At 39.2% G+C, this 19,870-nt stretch overlaps 1 protein-coding gene across 1 annotated transcript in view; it reads left to right on the plus strand.

Moving 5' to 3' along the window:
* The first annotated feature begins 7,760 nt into the window (after positions 1-7,760).
* LOC123515668 (glyoxylate/hydroxypyruvate reductase A-like) overlaps positions 7,761-19,870 on the plus strand; it is a 79,144-nt gene continuing 67,034 nt past the window's right edge. Inside the window, exons 1-2 of the mRNA XM_045274490.1 lie at positions 7,761-8,083; positions 9,745-9,845. Coding sequence (XP_045130425.1) covers positions 7,978-8,083; positions 9,745-9,845 — 207 coding nt within the window. The 5' untranslated portion in view covers positions 7,761-7,977. The remainder of the gene's footprint in view (positions 8,084-9,744; positions 9,846-19,870) is intronic.

Genomic DNA, 19,870 nt, shown 5'->3' on the forward strand with positions numbered 1-19,870 from the left:
GTTGGCGACCCAAAATGTCTTGATACCTCCCTCAACTTTTTCTACATTAACTTCTGCAACATTCGCGGTCTTAGATCTAATTTTCAATCTGTGGAACGCCACCACTCCTCTACTAAACCTAATTTTTTCCTCTCCGAAAAACAGTTGTCTGAGACAACTGACAGTAGCCCCTTCTCTGTTCCCTCCTATTTTCTCTATTCTCATCTTCGTTCCAAAGTTGGATGTTGCGTCTATGTGCGCAAAAGACTTAACTTCCTCTCATGCCCCCGCTCTTGAGTCTTCTGAGTTTTCCATCATCTAGCTTAGCCTCAACAGTCGCTCTTTAACTTTAGCTGTGCTGTCTATCTCTCCCCTAATTCCTCTGATTATAGTAAATTCTTTGATTATTTAACTTCCAAAGTGGAGCACATTCTGTCCCTCTACCCTTTCGCAGAAATCGCCATCCTTAGAGATTTCTATGTTCACCACCAGCTTTGGCTTTCCTCTCCCTTCACTGACCATCCTGGTGAACTAGCCTTCAACTTTGCTATCCTCCATGACCTAGAGCAACTGGTGCAACACCCTACTCGTATTCCTGACCGTCTTGGAGACACGCCCGACATTCTTGATCTTTTCCTTACCTCTAATCCTTCTGCTTATGCTATTACCCTATCTTCTCTGTTGGGCTTCTCCGATCACAATCTCATTTCTGTATCTTGTCCTATTTCTCCAATCCCTCCTCAGGATTCCCCAAAGCCGAGGCGCCTCTGGCATTTTACCTCTGCCAGGTGGGAATTAAGACCTGAGGAGGTATTATACTGATTTTTCCTGGAACGATTTCTGCTTTCGTGTCAGAGACCCATCTCTGTACGTTGAACACATAACAGAAGTGATAGTGTCATTCTTTTTCTCAACCTAAATCTTCTAAACCTTGGTTCTTATGCTATACATGATAGAGAGGTTGCCCACAAAAGGTACTTGAGCTTTCCATCTCCTGAATCTCATGTACTTTATATATCTGCCCAGAATCATGTTAAGTATGTTCTTCAACTTGCCAAACACTCCTTCATAAATAGAAAATTTCAAAATCTTTCAAACTCTAACCCTCCTCGCGACTTTTGGCATCTGGCCAAAAACATCTCCAATAACTTTACTTCATCTTTCCCAGCTTTATTTCATCCTGATTCCACTACTGACATCTCATCTGTCTCTAAAGTTGAACTCTTCTCTCAATCCTTTGCTAAAAACTCCACCGTGGATGATTCTGAGCTTATCCCTCCCTCTCCTCCTCCCTCTGACTATTTCATGTCTTCAATCAAAATCCTTCGTAATGATGTTTTCCATGCCCTCTCTGGCCTAAACCCTCAGAAGGTTTATGGACCTGATGGGGTCCCTCCTATTGTTCCCAAAAACTGTGCTTTCATGCTTGCACTTTGCCTTGCCAAACTCTTTCAACTATGTCTATTGACTTCTACCTTTTCTTCTTGCTGCAAATTTGCCTACATTCAGCCTGTACCTAAAAAGGGTAACGGTTCTAATCCCTCAAACTACCATCCTATAGCTTTAATATTCTGCTTGTCCAAAGTTTTTAAATTTATTCTTAATAGGAAGATTCTTAAACATCTGTCACTTCATAATCTTCTATCTGATCGCCAGTATGGTTTTCGTCAAGGTCGCTCTACTGGTGATCTGGTGTTCCTTACTGAGTTTTGATCATCCTCTTTTAGAGATTTCGGTGAAACTTTTGCTGATGCGTTAGACATATCAAAAGCTTTTAATAGTCTGGCATAAAGCTTTGATTTGAAAACTGCCCTCCTATGGTTTTTATCCTTCTCTCTGCAACTTTATCTTAAGTTTCCTTTCTGACCGTTCTATTGCTGCTGTGGTAGACGACCACTGTTTTTCTCTTAAATCTATTAACAGTGGTGTTCCTCAGGGTTCTGTCCTATCACCCACTCTCTTTCTATTATTCATTAATGACCGACCTTCTTAACCAAACTTCTTGCCCTATTCACTCCTAGGTTGATGATACATACCACCTTACATCTTTCCACATCCTTTCAGAGACGACCAACCCTTCAGGAAGTCAACAGATCACGCAGGGACGCCACAGAACGCCTGACTTCTGATCTCTCTAAGATTTCTGATTTGGGCAAAAAAAAAAAAAAAAAAAAAAAAAAGTCGTTTTCAATGCCTCTAAAACTCAATTCCTCCATCTATCAACTTGACACAACCTTCCAGAAAATTATTCCTTCTTCTTCAATGACACTCAAATGTCTCCCTCTTCCACACTAAATAATTTCAGTTTGTCCTTTACTCATAATCTTAGCTGGAAACTTCATTATCTCATCTCTTGCTAAAACAGCTTCTGTGCAGTTAGGCTTTCTGCGGTGTCGCCGCCAGTTTTCCTCGCCCATCCAACTGCTAACTCGGTGCTACTTTAGCCGTGAGGTCTACCGCCATAATGTGGTCTACCCAGGTGCAGCCTGAGGTCTACCGCGTGACCCGCGTCCCTCCGGGACCCTCCCCGCGAAACAGAGGAGAATAATCATGCCTGTAGTACGTTGCCCTCGAAAGGGGTGTCAACTACCCGGTCTGTTCGTACAAGAAATGAATTTTTCCATTATATGGACATGAACAACAATTTGCACTGCAACCTGAGCCTGTGTGAAATATTAAAATTAATATTTCTCTTACAACACCATACCTCAGGAAGATCTTGGGAGTACTGACAAGTGTAGGTGTAGCCGAGGCTTGTATTAACGTTTTTATGTCACCGCTGCAACCCGCCTGGAACCCTCACCGTGTCAGTGTTGTTATTCACTCACTGCATCAGCCCAAGAGGGACTGGCTCCCTCATGTGCTGCAAGACATGTTCATGACTAAATTGTCCAAGTACCCATACGTTCAGGCTATTCATGTTTATTGTGATGGGTCAGTCAATGGCAGCAGGTCTGGATGTGGGCTGTTCATCCGTGACTACATCTCTGCCAGTCTCTACACTGACACTGAGGTTTCCAGGCGGCTCCCTGCACCCATGTCTTCCACTAGAGCAGAACTGTATGCTGTACTGGAGGCGCTCCACATTGTGGCGCCTCTCCATAAGAATGTATATTTCTTTATTGACAGTCAGGCTGCATTGTACGCCCTTCAATCCATCTCCCCCATGGACTGTGATCTAGTTAATAAGTGTCTTGATCTCATCCACGCCCTAGAAGGTGCTGGTGCCACGGTCCATTTCATCTGGATACCCTCTCATGTGGGTTTCCCGTTAAATGAAAAAGCAGACCACCTTGCTCAGTGTGCCCTACAAGATGACACAGTGAACCCTGGCACTGAGTACACTTGGGGTTATGTTAAGAGTAGCATTAAGGACTTTGTACAAAGTAGCATTAGTGATCAGTTGGAGCTTTGTTGCCATAGGGGCAGTAGCACTAGTCTTCACTATGCACGTGTCTCCCAGAGCTGTGCTTACACCTACGGGAGACACACTGCATCACATGACAGGGTGGCAATGAGGCTCAGATTAGGCTACAAATACTTTTGGGAAGTCAGTGCTTCTCCTGGTGTGTGCTGTGTGCTACACCAAGGGGACACTCTGCGTCACTATATCATAGAATGTCCTCTCATTGCTAAATTTAGGCCACAAGGTCAGCATGACTTGTACAGCCTCATTGACCATCTCCTAGACTCTGCCACCCTCAGGGATATACTCAGGGAATATCCTCAGTTTGCTCCCAGACTGTAGGATGTCTTAGGCAATAAGGTGTGCAATATGTGTATTTATTTATTGAAATACTTGTATTCTTGTTGTGTATACTGTCCAGAGTTATGTTTGTGATATTTTAACCTTAAGTCTTTGCCCAGGGGTGGGTGGCAAGGCCCATCCTTCTCCTTTGTTGTAATTATTTATTAATTCAACAATAAATGTATCAATCAATCAATCAATTTTTGTATTAGACATACAAATGTCCACAGTAACGACTCTCACAGGAAAATCTACGAGTACTGTAACTGAGTGGTTCAACATGTGCGTACAACATGGTGTGTACAGCCATAGTTTCTCATCAACGGCGAGGAAAGATGGTAGGAACAACAGATAACCCCATCCAAATTGATGAAGAAAGATTTGCTGGTCGACGGAAGTACAACCGAGGAAGGATGCTGAATGGAGACAACGGTCCTCTCTCCGAGGACAGTGACGCAGACCAAGAAAATAACAGAAACCATGGGCGTAGAATTGATGGGCTTTGGGTGTTTAGGTCTTAAACAAGGCTCAGACTGTCGGTACTTTTGGGTGGAACGGCGTGACCGCAACACTCTAATCCCTATTATTGAAAGGGAGTGTGCATATGGTTTGGTGATTCATTGAGAGGAGTGGCTTGCTTATAGCAACCTAAATGCCATGGGGTACCAGCATTTTACAGTGAACCACCAGCAACATTTTGTGGATCCAGTGACAGGAGCACACACACAGGCAATTGAGCGATCGTGATTGGATGCTAAAACGGTGATCCTGAAGAGAATGCGAGGTGTTGGTCGTCAGCTGTTCCAGTCTCATATTGATTATTTTTGCTGGAAGGTGATGAGAAAAAATTCCAATGATCTATTTGTGTCATTCTTAGATGTACGAAGTGTGCATCGCTAGAATAAATGTACGGAAATATATGATAACATGTTTATTTTTACCTTTCTTCCTTATGTATTTAAGTCATTCCTAGGATATGTACAAATTAAGTGTTTATCGCTAAAATGTATTGAAATGTGTGATATCCATGAGGGAGGGATAATGCAGCGGTAGACCTCACGCTATAGTGCTAACGGGAGGTAGATATCACGCTATAGTGTGGTAGACCTCGATCACGCTAAAGTAGCACCGCTAACTTTGTACAAAGGTCTTATTCGTCCTTGTATTGAGTACTCTTCGCATGTGGGGGGGATTCGACTCATACAGTTTTATTAGATAGGGTGGAATCAAAAGCTTTTCATCTCATCAACTCCCCTCCTCTGACTGACTGTCTTTAGCCTCTTTCTCACCGCCGAAATGTTGCATCCCTTTCTATCTTTTATCACTATTTTCATGCTAATTGCTCTATTGATCTTGCTAACTGCATGTCTCCCCTCCTCCTGCTGCCTTGCTGCACAAGGCTTTCTTTTTCCTCTCATCCCTATTCTGTCCAACCCTCTAATACGAGAGTTAACTAGTATTCTCAATCATTCATATTTTTCACTGGTAAACTCTGGAACTCCCTACCTGCTTCTGTATTTCCATCATCCTATGACTTCTTTTAAGAGAGAGGTGTCCAGGCTTTTTGACTAATTCTTTCGAATCTTTTAAAGAGACTGCAATTTCAGTGGGCCTTTTATTTTTTATTTTATTTTATTCATTTATTCAATTTTTTTTTTTTTTGCCCTTGGCAGTTCTTCTTACACAATAGAAAGAATATTTGGAAATCTGTAATGTGGTTTACACAAATCAAACCATCAGTTCTTTCCTAGGTTTCCTTTAGTAATGAAGAAGAAAGTGGCAATTTCCCATTGCTTAACACAGGAGAGGGCAATGTTAGGCCTTGTTCACACAGGGAGGTTTCCACCCCGCGGTTGGATAAGCGCGGTAGCATTTTCTATGATAGCGCTATGGAATCGTTCACACATAACGGTTTGGAAACCACCGCAGTTGCAAGATTTCTCTCACCACCGCACGGTTGACTAGTGTCGAGATACATACAAACCTATAACATCGTTCACACAGACCAGTGCACCGCTCAGTTTGAGGGCACTGAGTGACATTATGGGAAATTGCCACTTTCTTTTCATTACTAGAGGAAAACTAAGAAAAAAATTGATGGTTTGACTTAAGTAAACCACACTACAGATTTCCAAATATATCATGTAGACCTATTATTAATGGTGTTAATACGAAATAGTTACAATATTGAAAGAAATATAGCAGGCGGTTTCCGGGAGGAATTTGGCGAAAAGATTGCTAATTTTTTTCTCGTTTGATACAAACAATCAAACAGTGAAGTAAATTTTCAGTGATTGTTGTTTTTTCAAATGTCTAGTGACATGAAATCAACACATAATTTTGATTGCGATCATAAGCTCCGCCCAACGCCTCATAAGCTCTGCCCACGCGTGCAATCTTCTCCAATCTAACCTCCTTCATAGGAAAGTCAGAGTTATGCTCTTTATTTACCGTCTTGTTTCGAGGCCGCCTATTATACATATTACCTTAAAAGACTCTTAATAGTCGTAGCATACCGTGCCTCGAAGATTTAGATGGTAAATCATACATATAAATTATATAATACAGTGTTTTTTTTCAGCTTTGGTGGACTTGGATGAAAAGTGAGAAGCTGTCTTTGGGTCAAACGTATGGGGTATGATACACGGAACCAGATCATCCGCTCCAGATAGCTGGAACTTGCCCGGAACCAAGTTCCGGTTCTCCGTATGCTATCCCAATGGAAAAGTAAACATAATATATAATTATATAATAAAAACCTTTTATTTGAACTAAAAAGAACGTGACTAAATTTTTCATATTGAAATATTAAATAATATTTCATCAATTTAGAAAGGTAAAATATATATATTTCATGTCTAAAGTTGCCGCCGCGCTCGTCTCAGCTTTTCTCTAGTTTCTTACTTTTCTTCAACAAGAGGAAGTGCAAATGCAGTTCCAGGACAAAGCACAGGCTGAGGTATAAACGGCATGGTTTTGTTCTGGTTTATTTTGATTAGGCTTTGTCTTGGTTGGTGGACCGTTTGCCTAGCATAGCAGCGGGCAGCTTGTGTGTGATAGTGTTCCTGGTTTCGTACCAAGAACCATGGCCCGCGTTCCGCGTATCATAGGCCAGTGTGATAGCCCCCATAGTACCTACAGCGGGATAGGAGCTTGCCATCTTCTTCGGTCTAACCTCTTTGGGTATACTATTTCTCCGATATCTTTGCGATGTTGTTATCAGACCTGTCGATCGCTAAGGGCATTGTTATGAACAACGCGCTAACAAGTTTCATCCACCTCTGGTTTTCTGCCCACCACTACTGGCCATGCGTCTCGCCGATTGGGGGGCCGGCGGCGCGGGGAAATTTGAAATTTTACTCTGTCAACTTCATATTTATTTTCGCTGTCCCATGTAGAATTTCATCGTGTGCATCACAGAATCATATATTTTTATTGTGTGTGTGGTAAAGCTTGGATGACAAAAAAAAAAAAAAAAAAAAATATATATATATATATATATATATATATATATATATATATATATATATATATATATATATATATATATATATATATATATATATATATATATATATATATATATATATATATATATATATATATATATATATATATATATATATACATTGTGCTTGTAAATATTTACATAAGAGATAGCGATGCCTTTACTACATCTCGCCGATCTCGAAAGGTGTAGTTATTAGCGATGCGCGTAGTTAGTTAGCAACGACGCCCCACCAATATTCGATGCTTTCGTGGATACCATTTTCGGTAAGGGTACGCTCGCATGACGGTAACTCGTCATTAAAGTTTTGTGGATTCCACCCACGCTATTGGTCAACGAGAGAGAAAGAGATAATATGAAAACGAATAAAGAGAGAGAGAGAGAGTATGGTAACTAATAAGGCAGCGTTTCTCAACCTTTTTACCCTTGCCTAACCCTTAAAATACATGACATGTCTCAAGGATCCCCTGCGCAAAAACAAAATTATATACCATATAACTACTTTATATGACGTCAAATCAGCTGGGTGGAGGAGCTGCGAAGGAGGAGCCGGGAATCGAGGCGAGCGCACGCCACACGGGACGGTTTCTTGGGAATAGTGCCATCAACAGCTGATTGGAAATACTCCCCAAGGTCATGAGATACTAAAAGCGGTACTTCAGCTGTTTGGGTATACTCCCCAAGGTAATGAGATAATAAGACCGGTTCCTATCTATATAGCCCATAACTACCAGATACGAGGATGGCAACCACAAGAACAGTTTATGTGTTCTCGGTAATCCCACGACTGGCTAAACTTGTCCAAGAGAAGCTGCCCGATGTGAACATAATAGAAGTCCAGCACAAAGGTATGGCATCATTGTTCAGCTATATTGAGAAGCTGTCACTCTTTAATAACAGTACAAGGGTCTTATATAACATGCATTGGTGACTTCTCAGGAATTTCGCTATTTACTTTGCTCTCTCTCTCTCTCTCTCTCTCTCTTACGATAAAGGTGTGAATCCTATTGAATACTGAACAACTCGAGATGGCTGTCATCTCAAAAACTGCCGATGTAGCTTAAAAATCATTTTAAATACATAAAACATGAAATGACACTTTTATACAATAAACCAATCATTTAAGATGTGTAAGATGTTGCTTACTGAAATATTACTGCTGACGTAATAAAATTGGAAGCTTAGACTTTGCTAATATGATGTACTTAATTAAGGAGTGCAGGTCTCAAATTTGAACCCTTATTTGCAGTCTTCTAACGAAACTATTATTTGAGATCTCAAAATTGTAGCATCAAATTGGCCAATCATAGTAAGTTAGGTTTATTACATAACATTTTCATTTCACTAACTTCTGTGGCAAAACAACCAATACCTTTTATTTTATCCCAGCCAAAAAGACCACATCTAGAGATCAGTTCTTAAACTGAAAAACATAAAAGACAATTTCTTCATTATAGATTATAAAATTTGATTCCATAAATTTATTACTTGTTGGTTAGGTTAGAAAAAAAAAGCTTTCAAATTACATTATTAGAATTTATTTTCCAAGGATTATTATTTTCTTTTCTTGTGAACGTTGATCTGCTTTCATAATTTGCTTTATATAATTGCATCTCCATCATATTCATAAATCTTGAGGAAGCAGAAATTAAAGAAATTAACTACTGATATAGATTCAGCATACTGATTGGAGAGAGAGAGAGAGAGAGAGAGAGAGAGAGAGAGAATTGACATGTTGATAATTATGGTAAAAGTGAAGTGAGAAATGCCTTATTTTGTCTCAATCCCATCTGGTGGGAACTGATGGGAATATTACTTTATTTTGATTTTAGGGGTAAAACTCTACAGGTGCTGCAACATTATTTAGTTTTTAAAGCTCCTTCGCTGCTGTTGCATGGTTGTTGTTCAATTTGCAAAACTTTGAAAGTTTACTGGAATGCCAAAGAGTTTTTGTTTCTTTTTTTCTCAATTTGTCCATCATTCTTACCACATCAAAATATATCTAAGGAAGCCATATTTTGTTATTGGAAGTCCATTACTGCTGGAAATTACTGCCTAGTTACTAATTCTGTGACAGTATCTGAGGTCGTGTCAACCTACATAAAAAATATAAAAAAACTATGATGTATCAGTAAGTCACAGAAAATATTCTGATTGCATCTCCTCCAATTTCTATTTAGATTTCTTTTCTGGTTTTATCTTTTATGTTGCCATTTTCTTCCAGACTTCCATAGAAATAATTACATGAATATAACACTTAAATTTTCTTTTAGTTAAAGTTAGAACCAATAATGTAGACCATGAACTGAAGCTACTGAATTATTTAGGAAGGAGAGAACACTGACCATCACCAGATATGATTTCTATAAGATTGCATGGCAAGTTTTTTCATGAAATTGAAAGCACTGCAAGGAAACTGTCATAAGATCTCCACATTCTCTTAGTGAATATATATAGTTTGTCCACTTGAAGAAATACTAATGTCTATTTTTTTTTTTTTTTTCATCAGGTACTGTTGAAGAAAAATATAATAAGAAAGTTTATGATGAAGAAATAACTGCCCTGCAAGATGCTGAGGTGCTGCTTGTGGACATCAACATCTTGGCTGAGGTATAAAAAAAACATAATCTGTCTTTTGTGTATTACCTGTTTTCTCTAACATACGTACAAATTTAATACAACTCCAACATGTATGTAGTAGTACCTGTACCACATTCAATCTGTATTCTACAGGACACCTTTTTCTTGATTATATTCTGAACATTCAGGGCTCTCAACCATAATGATATGAAAATCCAAGACAGTGAGATTTTTTATAAAACTCTGATTGGTAGATTGAGAAGACATCTCCCAATTTCTTTATATATGTTTCAAGCTGTGGGTTGAAAGATTGATCATTGCCAAAAAGTGGACTGAAGAATCTTGAAGTGACCTATCCATTAAAAATTATGAAATTCTGATAATACTAAGTAGAAACTTATTTTGCATGTTACTATCCATGCTTTGTCATGCACAGCCTTAAATGTGCCATGTCTAACAAGCCACCATATAGTTTCTCATCTTTATTTCCAGATACTTGTATTATTTTGATTGGAAACATTTGATCCACACACTTTATTCTTTCCTACATCTTCCTCTTTTTCTCATTATCATTCTGCTCAGTCACTTCTACATCTCTGTACTATATCAAGACTCTCCCATAGACTTTTGACATACTAAGAAAACATTCTCTCTAAATAACTATTATACTTTATTATATACAGACTTTAGTTTTCCTTGCTTTTACACCAATTTATCTTTTATAGAGTTATCTAATCCAGTGCCACTTAACCTATATGTATGTAGTAACCCCAACATAAGTTGAACTAATTGGGTGAAGGCCAATTTTAATTATCCAAAAATTCCAATTACTTGAGTTTTTTTTTTTTTTTTTTCCCATATTTTGCACACCTGTTGTAGCAGTTTAACCAACTACAGGAATGGTAGCTTAGCTGTGTAAGCGGTCACAGACAAATCGGAGACTCAATGTGGGTATGAGCAGATGGAACACAACATAATCCTGGGACCAGGAGCACATACACAAACACTTGCTGATTATTGTTACACTTGATCTCTTCACACAAAACAACTGTGGTTGATATGCCACGGCACCCTACAACTCATTCACATACCTCAATAAACCACTAACTTTATTGACCCTACTGGGTGACACCCAACCTGGTGCACCTATCCCAATATAATCTGGGTTTACCCAAGGAGGATCAAATTGACCTCAACAATGAATGAAACCCCTACCCTAACACCTAACTCAGACCATATGCTTGGTACTATAGGTTTCCTCCCCACACTTCTTCCTCTCTGGTGAAACAAACCTAAATGTTAGTTTATTTTACAGTCACATTTTTACATTAACACATCTTAAGAATGCACAGATATTTCTAAAGTATGATACCTGGTGAGAGGGCAGATCCTGGCTTGGTAGCTGACCAGAATGTAAATGTAGCTGGTATGGAAGGCAGCTGGGCAATAACAGACCAGCGTTCAGGTTCCTTCCACCTCAAGTAGGAACGAAACTGCCAGGTAGCAGTAATACACAAAAGTTACATGTTCGAGATAAATAATGAATCCAAGCATGGTTCAAAATGCTTCATGTAGCATTATCTATTGTTTGGGTTGTTACACTGTTACCACTAACAGTTGATATGGTCTGTTATGTGTTGCATGAATAGGTATCACATAAATGATGCATGCATGCACATACACATGGTGACGACATTATACAAGACAGACGTGTAAACAGTAGCTCTGGTATACTGCCAGCTACGAAGCCCAGGAGACCTGTTGATGTATTGCAGGGGGAGAGGGAGCTAGGTAAGTGAGCTTGTTTTTCTTGGATATTTCGAATTTGCTCGCGTTGAGTCCGAAAGAGTATGAAAAGGGAGGAGAATATAGATGGCTCTGCCACCAATGAAAACAGGAAAGCCAGACCCAGGGAGACATAGATGATAAAAACACCTTTGGGACTACAAGAGCTGGGAGGTTGGAGTAGTGAAAGGGAATTTTCCAGCTTTAAGGAGCAAAAAACAAATATAATCACAGTGGAAAAAGAAATTAGTGTCTGAGGGAGATGATCACTGTGGTATTTGAGAAATGGGATCAGCTAATTGCAGAAAACAAAGAATTGAAGAAGTGTGAAAAAACTAGAAAAACTTAAAATGAATAATGACATGAAAACTGGATGAAATAAAAAGGGAAAACAGAACCCTTAAGGGCAAATGTGAGAACTATGAAGTATTACAAGGACTAGAGGAAAAGCTAGACACTAATGTTGGGACAGGAAAGGGATGAGTGGAGCAAAATTGGGAGAATGGAAGAAGATCTGGGAAAAAAAAACAAGAAGTGAATTTTGCAGAAGTAATTAAGCAACGAATAAGAGAGAAAATGAAGGGCACACTAATACAAGTGATCAAAGAAAAGGAAGAGTTAGTGAAAGTAGGGTTATATATGGACTACAAGAAAAAGAACCCAGTGAAATTTATGAAAGACAAGGAGGAGAAAGAAATGGTCAAGCAGATTATCTCAGCAGTCCATTATGAAGAACAGAGTATTGAAAAAGAAGTAGAAAAAATATACAGGCTTGGTAAATATAGTAGTGACTAAAAGACCACTAAAAGTTAAAATGTGGTCACAAGTAGGGATAGAAGAAATATTAGTGAGGACTGGAAAGCTGGCTGGTAAGACAGAATACAGCAATGTTTGGATAAGGTGAGATATGAATCAGTAAGAAAAGGAAAAAGAAAAAATGAAAAGTGAAGTTAAGGAAACAAAAAATGAGAGAAGGACAGAAAACAAGAAGAAATTTACTGGAGAGTGATAGACATGACACTGAGGAAGTTGTGTATTCGAAAAAGGTGATACAAAAGCATTAAGAGTCATGTATACAAACATCAATGGATTTATTTCTGGAAGGTTCAAAGTGAGAGATTATATATTGGAAAAAGAACCTGACATGGTATGTATAACAGAAACAAAGTTAAGTGAAGATGTCGAAGTGAATTTTAAAGAGCAGGGATATAATCTTTGGAGGAGAGACAGAAGGGGAAAAGCAGGAGGAAGAGTATTGATAATGATTCGAGCAAGGAGGTTTTTATTAAACGAGAGGCCGAGCGCCTATCCTGCTGTACTAAAAAAGTGAAGCCAGTGGGCGGAGCTTACAATCGTAACCTACACCCAAAACATTCCCCTCTCCCGTGTTAAGCAATGGGAAATTGCCGCTTTCTTTTTCATTATAAGAGGAAAACTAAGAAAGAACTGATAGTTTAACTTATGTAAACCACATTATAGTTTCCTAAATATGTCATGTAAACCTATTATTAACAGTGTTAGTCCAAAATAGCTACAATATTGAAAGAAATACAGCAGGACGTTTCCGGGAGAAATTATCGCAAAAAGATTACTTTTCTCGTTTAATGCATGGCAAGGAACAAATAGTGAAATAAAATTTCAGTGATGTTGCCTTTCCAACGCACAGTGACGTGAAATCACACATCATTCTAAATAAAAGCTAGAGAGAGAGAGAGAAAAATATTAATTTATGTATATCTCTTAGAGAGAGAGAGAGAGAGAGAGAGAATTTTGACTTGTTAAGTAATTGCTGTACCAAGAAAAATCAACCTTTAGGCCAAGTTTCACTTGATATACAGTGTATTTATCCTTCCTTTAAATGCACATGTATATGTACATGTTTACATTTACATGCACATGTACATTCACATGTGTACATGACCTTTTTTAGTCATACGTTTGCCTCAAAGACACCTTCCCATCTCTCACTCAAGTCCACCAAAGCTGGAAAACACTGTATTATCTCGTTTTTATGCATGATTTACCTTTTAAAACTTCGTGGCACAGTATGCCACGACTATTGTGAGTGTAATAAGGTCACATGTATGGTAGGCAGCCTCAAAACATGGACATAAGACGGAAAATAAGGAGCGTAACTCAGGCGTTCCCATGTATTTTCAATGGGCCGTCAGCAATATTTTATAAGGAGGGTAGGGGCAGCAGCAGACCAATAGCGTGCTGCCTTCACTTTTGTGACATCATGCCGCCTCCTCATAATCTAACCTCCTTGGACTCAAGAGGATATATTATATACGTGGAGGAGGTACAGTATGGAGATGGGCTGGTTGAGGTTTTAAACATAACAATTAGGAAAAGTGGGAGGGAAAAAGGAGTATCATGGTAACATATTTGCCACTGAAGGCTAATACAGTGGAGACTCAATACTCGAACGTCTTAATAGTCAGACTTTTCAATACTCGAACGCAAAGTTCAATTTAATATTGAAAAATTCCTGATTGTCGAACATCCACACACATGGTTGTAAACAAAGGATCCTTTGCCTCTCCCTCTCCCCTTCACTAGTTGTGCTGCTGCGGTCTTTAGAATAACATTCATATGCGTACTGTCTATAGTTTTTCATTTAGAAACTTACTTTAACACCAAAGGCTTATTAGTTATAAAAGTATCTGGTAATAGAATGGTTGCACACATGGTTGTAAACAAAGCTCTGTCCTCTCCCTTCCAGCCGCTGCCATTGTCCTGTTCTGATACCAGTATTACCAGTAAAAAATGTCAGTATTCCGGTATACCAGATACCGGTGCGCATCACTAGTCTTGCTGCGGTCTTGAGAAAACAACATTCTGCATTCTATCAATAGTTTTTAATCTTGAAACTTACAATAGCACCAAAGAGGCTTGTTGGTGGTGAAAATAAGGAATCTAGTGAAAGTATAGGGTGGGGCAAATCAAATGCCCGAGTTTTGATAGGCTATTAGGAAAAGTAAAACAATACTTACAGAATTATTTGTTGTTTTATTCGAATCAGCATACAATGCCGTTTGTGTGATCACATTTTGAAGATGGCATCAGGAAGATGGTGGCCATCTGTAGCGATGCACTTGAGCAGTTAAGTGAGGAAACAAATCTGGGAGACATCTGGTTCCAACAAGATGGAGCAACAGCCCACACTGCTCAAGTTGCAATGGTCAAATTGCGACATGTTCCCGGCACGCCTCGTCTCTCGGAGGGGTGATGTCGAGTGGCCCCCACGCTCACCTGATTTGAGCATTTGCGACTTTTTCCTGTGGGGATATCTCAAGGAGAAAGTGTTCAGAAGTCGGCCACATAATTTGGAAGAATTGAAGATGCGAATTCGGGAGGAAATCGCTGCAATACCCCTTGAGATGTGCCGAAGAGCAGGCGAAAACTTCAGACAGCGCCTTCAACAGTGCATCGCTACAAATGGCCACCATCTTCCTGATGCCATCTTCAAAAAGTGATCACACAAACGGCATTGTATACTGATTCAAATAAAACAACAAATAATTCTGTAAGTATTGTTTTACTTTTCCTAATAGCCTATCAAAACTCGGGCATTTGATTTGCCCCACCCTGTACAAGTGTTAATGAGCCACATAAGGAGGCGGTGGTATAGTGGATAAGGTGTTGAGCGTGGGATTGAGCAGACATCCACGTGTAGGTTTGAATCCCACCACGTACAGCCTTAAAACACTTTGCCATTTGTGGAGTGGTTTGAAGTTACCTACATATCACCATGATACCCAGGTTCTAGGTGGTTACACTCAAGATGAGCTTGGGTGGTGATATGGGCCCTAATATGGGTAACACTATAAACAAAATTGCCTGCGCCATGAATGGGCGGAAGCTGAACAGCGCTTTCTATACACTCTTCAAGTGTGCCTACAGGTGCTATAGGCCTTACCGGAAAAAAAAAAAAAAAAACAAAAAAAAAAACATTCCTCCACTTGTGGGTTCACAGGAATCACACCAGACGTTTTCATGGATGGTGACTCGTTCCCCAGCCACCCTCCTCCTCCCCCAGCCACCCTCCTCCTCCCCACCCTTCTCCCCTCTTCTACATTATCCATCACCATCCTTCACTGACAGTATGTACAAATTAAAATAATAAAAGAAAAATTACACTGAAATTTTTATAAAGCTGAGGTTTTGCTAAGATTAGAACAAATTACCTGATTTATAGGTATCAATAGTTGAACTTTTTGAGCCTTGAACTAATTAAGTTAGAGTGTTGAGTCTCCACTGCACATGAAGGCTTGATGTACATAAATGCAAAGGGAAGTGCTAAATTGCCTGGACAATATATTGTGGAAGGACAAAAGAGTGCTACTTGTGGGAGATCTAAACTTCAAACATGTAAATTGGGAAGAAATGGATGCAAACAGTCTTGCTGTATGTTGGGGGAGAAAATGTTACAACTGGCAATGGTAAAAATGTTGGACCAATGGGTGAAGGACTATACAAGATATAAAGGGGAAGAAGAACCATCTATGCTGGATTTGGTATTCACAAAAACTGGAGCCTTGTCCAACCATCAAATATCACAACCCAATGGGAAAAAGTGATTGTATGGTCCTAGAAATTGATTCAGAGGATCAGGAAATTTTGAAAGTTAATGAGGGACACAAACAAAAAAGATTGAATCATGCCAAGACAAATTTTGAAGGATTAATAAATTACTTTGGTAGTATTGATTGGAAAGAAACCATGCAAGGCAAGACAATCCAAGAGAAGTATGAAATATTCTTTGACAAGTATAATGAAGAAGTGAAGAGATATGTTCCCAAATACAGAGTAAAAGAGAGCAAACACGTATGGTAAAATGTTATATGTGCAAAAGCTAAAAAGTGTAAAGAAACAGCTTGAAAAAAATTGAGGAAGTAGTGAAATTAAGTAAATAGGAAGCAGTATAAAGAGGCACGAAACAAATATAATAGAATGATAAAAGAGGTGGACAGAAATTTTGAAAAGGATGTAATGAAGAGATGTGAAGAGAAACCAAAAATTTTATATGAATGTATATAAATGAAAAATGACAAATAGAGGATATAGGGTCATTCCATGAAAACATCAACCTTTAGTGTGAATTTCAGAAATCATCAAATATAAGTGTGTTATATACCAAATTGAAGCTTTAACTCTTCAATTTTACAAATATGGACAATTTGGGTAAAAATGGTCTATTAAGAATGTGGCATTTAATAATGTGGCAGCATGTCACCGAATATTTTGTACTAAAATTTGTGATTAACACTGTTTTAACTAAGTAAGCATGTGTTTGGAAAATTGGGGTTGATTTTATGAAAATTACAACTATTTCTTACTTCAATTATAGCTTTTTTGTTCACATTAAACTATATAGTCAGAGTGTGGCATGGTTCTGAAGTGAAGGTACTTTGAGTGTAATGTGTGCGACATTTTTTTCAATTTTTCCCATACACAACTTAGGCATTGGAGGGAAATAGTACATATAACTTTTATTATAGATAGGCTTTGTGATGCCTTACTAATCACACCCTAAAATATCTTGTAAGAGATTGGGGTAGGTCACAGGCAGTGTCACACACATTACATGCATACAGTGAGAAATGTTACTGAATCACACAGAAACATTTCTCACACAACCTCAGCGAGTCAGCATTCACTGTTGCTGCATAGTATGCTACATAGTTAGTTTCTTTTCTTTTAGAGTGTAGTCTGATGGACTATTAAAGTAAACAGGGTGATGTTAAGAATGAATTTAGGGTAAAGTTAGCAACTTGACCTGGCAGCACTGGTCTCACGTCAAGAAGGAATGTTCGTCATTTAGCTCTCTACTTTTTTCAGAAATAACGTCCTTAAAGGCATAAATTGGTATGAATGATTGAGAGTATTAGTTAACTCTTGTATTAGAGAGTTGGACAGAATAGGGATGAGAGGAACAAGAAAGCTTTGTGCAGTGAGGCTGCAGGAGGAGAGGAGGCCTGCAGTTAGCAAGATCAGTAGAGAAGTTAGCATTAAAATAGTGATAAAAGATAGAAAGGGATGCATCATTTCGGCGGTGAGAAATAGGCTGAAGACAGTCAGTCAGTGGAGGGAAGTCAATGAGATGAAAAGCATTTGATTCCACCCTATCTAATAAAAATGCATTAGTGGAACCTCTCCCAAACATGCAAAGAGTACTCCATACAAGGATGGATAAGGTCCTTGTACAGAGTTAGCTATTTGAGGGGCAAGAAAAACTGGTGGAGACGCCACAGAATGCCTAACTTCATAGAAGCTGTTTTAGCAAGAGATGAGATGTAGAGTTTCCAGTTAAGATTATGAGTAAAGGACAGATTGAGGGTATTCAGTGTAGGAAAGGGAGACAGTAAAGTGACATTGAAGAAGGAGGGATAGTTTTCTGGAAGGTTGTGTCACATTGATAGATGGAGGAATTGAGTTTTTGAAGCATTGAACACTACCAAGTTTTCTCTGCTCCAATCAGAAATCTTACAAAGATCAGAAGTCAGGTGTTCTGTGGTGTCCCTGCATGATCTGTTGCTCATCTCTGAAAGAACATGAGATCATTAATGAATAATAGAAAAATAGTAGGTGACAGGACAGAACCCTGAGGAACACTACTATTTATAGATTTAGGAGAAGAACAGTGGCCATCTACCATGGCTGCAACAGAATGGTCGGAAAGGAAACGAGACGAAGTTACAGAGAGGAGAGAAACCGTAGGAGGGCAGTTTGGAAATTAAAGCTTTGTGCCAGATTCTATCAAAAGTTTTTGATATGTCTAATGCAACAGCAAAAGTTTCACTGAAATCTCTAAAAGAGGATGACCAGGAAACTCAGTAAGGAAAGCCAGGAGATCACCAGTAGAGCGATCTTGACGGAAGCCATAATGGCGATCAGATAGAAAATTGTGAAGTGACAGATGTTTGATAATCTTCCTATTGAGGATAGATTAAAAAACTTTAGATAAGCAAGAGATTAAAGCTATAGGATGGTAGCTTTAGGGACTGGAATGGTCACCCTTTTTAGGAACAGGCTGAATGTAGGGAAACTTCCAGTAAGAAGGAAAGGTAGAAGTCAATAGACATAGTTGGAAGAGTTTGATCAGTCAAGGTGCAAGCATGGAAGCAGTTTTTGAGAGCAATAGGGGAACTTCATCAGGTCCATAAGCCTTCCAAGGGTTTAGGCCAGTGAGGGCATGGAAAACATCATTACGAAGAACTTTAATTTTAGGTATGAAATAGTTAGAGGGATGAGGAGAGGGAGGGACAAGCCCAGAATCATCCAAGATGGAGTTGTTAGCAAAGATTTGAGAGAAGAGTTCAGCTTTAGAGACAGATGAGATGGCAGTGGTGCCATCAAGATGAGATAAAAGAGAGAAAGATAAAGAAGTAAAGTTATTTAAGATATTTTTGGCCAGATGCCAAAAGTCACGAGGGGAGTTGGAGTTTGAAAGATTTTGACATTTTCTATTTATGAAGTATTTAGCAAGTTGAAGAACAGATTTGGTATGATTCTGGGCAGAAATATAAAGTGCATGAGATTCAGGAGATGAGGACTCAAGTACCTTTTGTGGGCAACCTATTTATTATGTACAGCACAAGAACAAGTTGTGCTAGATCAAGGTTTAGAAGGCTTAGGTTGAGAAAAAGAATGAGGAATATATGCCTCCATACCAGACTCTATCACCTCTTTTATGTGTTCACACAGAGATGGGTCTCTGACATGGAAACAGTAATCATTCCAGGGAAATGTTCAGACATTCAGACAAGTTAGAAGAGGAGGTGAAAAGAAACACAGGTACAGGGAGGTGAGTTTATTCCAAACTAGTTTTGCTGTATGCTTTTTCAGGGGAACTGAGGGAGCTCTGGCACGGCCCTTTTTTTATAGGGCTCATGAGGATATGCAGTATGATGGGAGCTACACTGCCTGCTGATTAGCTGGTTCACACACTGGCTCAACTGCTTCCCTGGGCTCGCTGATTGACTGGTTCACGTGCTGGCTCAACTGCTTCCCTAGGCATGCTGATTGGCTGGTTCTTGCCTCCATTCATCCAGGCACTGCACATGGCTGCTGCTGGTGCCCATACAATGTCGCCCATTCTTTTTTTACTTTTTCTTTGGTAGAGATGTACATGGCCTCTAGCACTTTCCTTTTTCTTTTTATCAAGGCCGTCTTTTAGTATTTTTGCCTTGTTCTAATTTGGCAGGTGTCCTGTTCTATCTATGTGGTCAACCAGTGCGCTGGAAGCTCGGTGGTGTCTCACGTCA

Source organism: Portunus trituberculatus, chromosome 39, assembly GCF_017591435.1.
Source record: "Portunus trituberculatus isolate SZX2019 chromosome 39, ASM1759143v1, whole genome shotgun sequence".
In the NCBI taxonomy this organism is placed as follows: Eukaryota; Metazoa; Arthropoda; class Malacostraca; order Decapoda; family Portunidae; genus Portunus; species Portunus trituberculatus.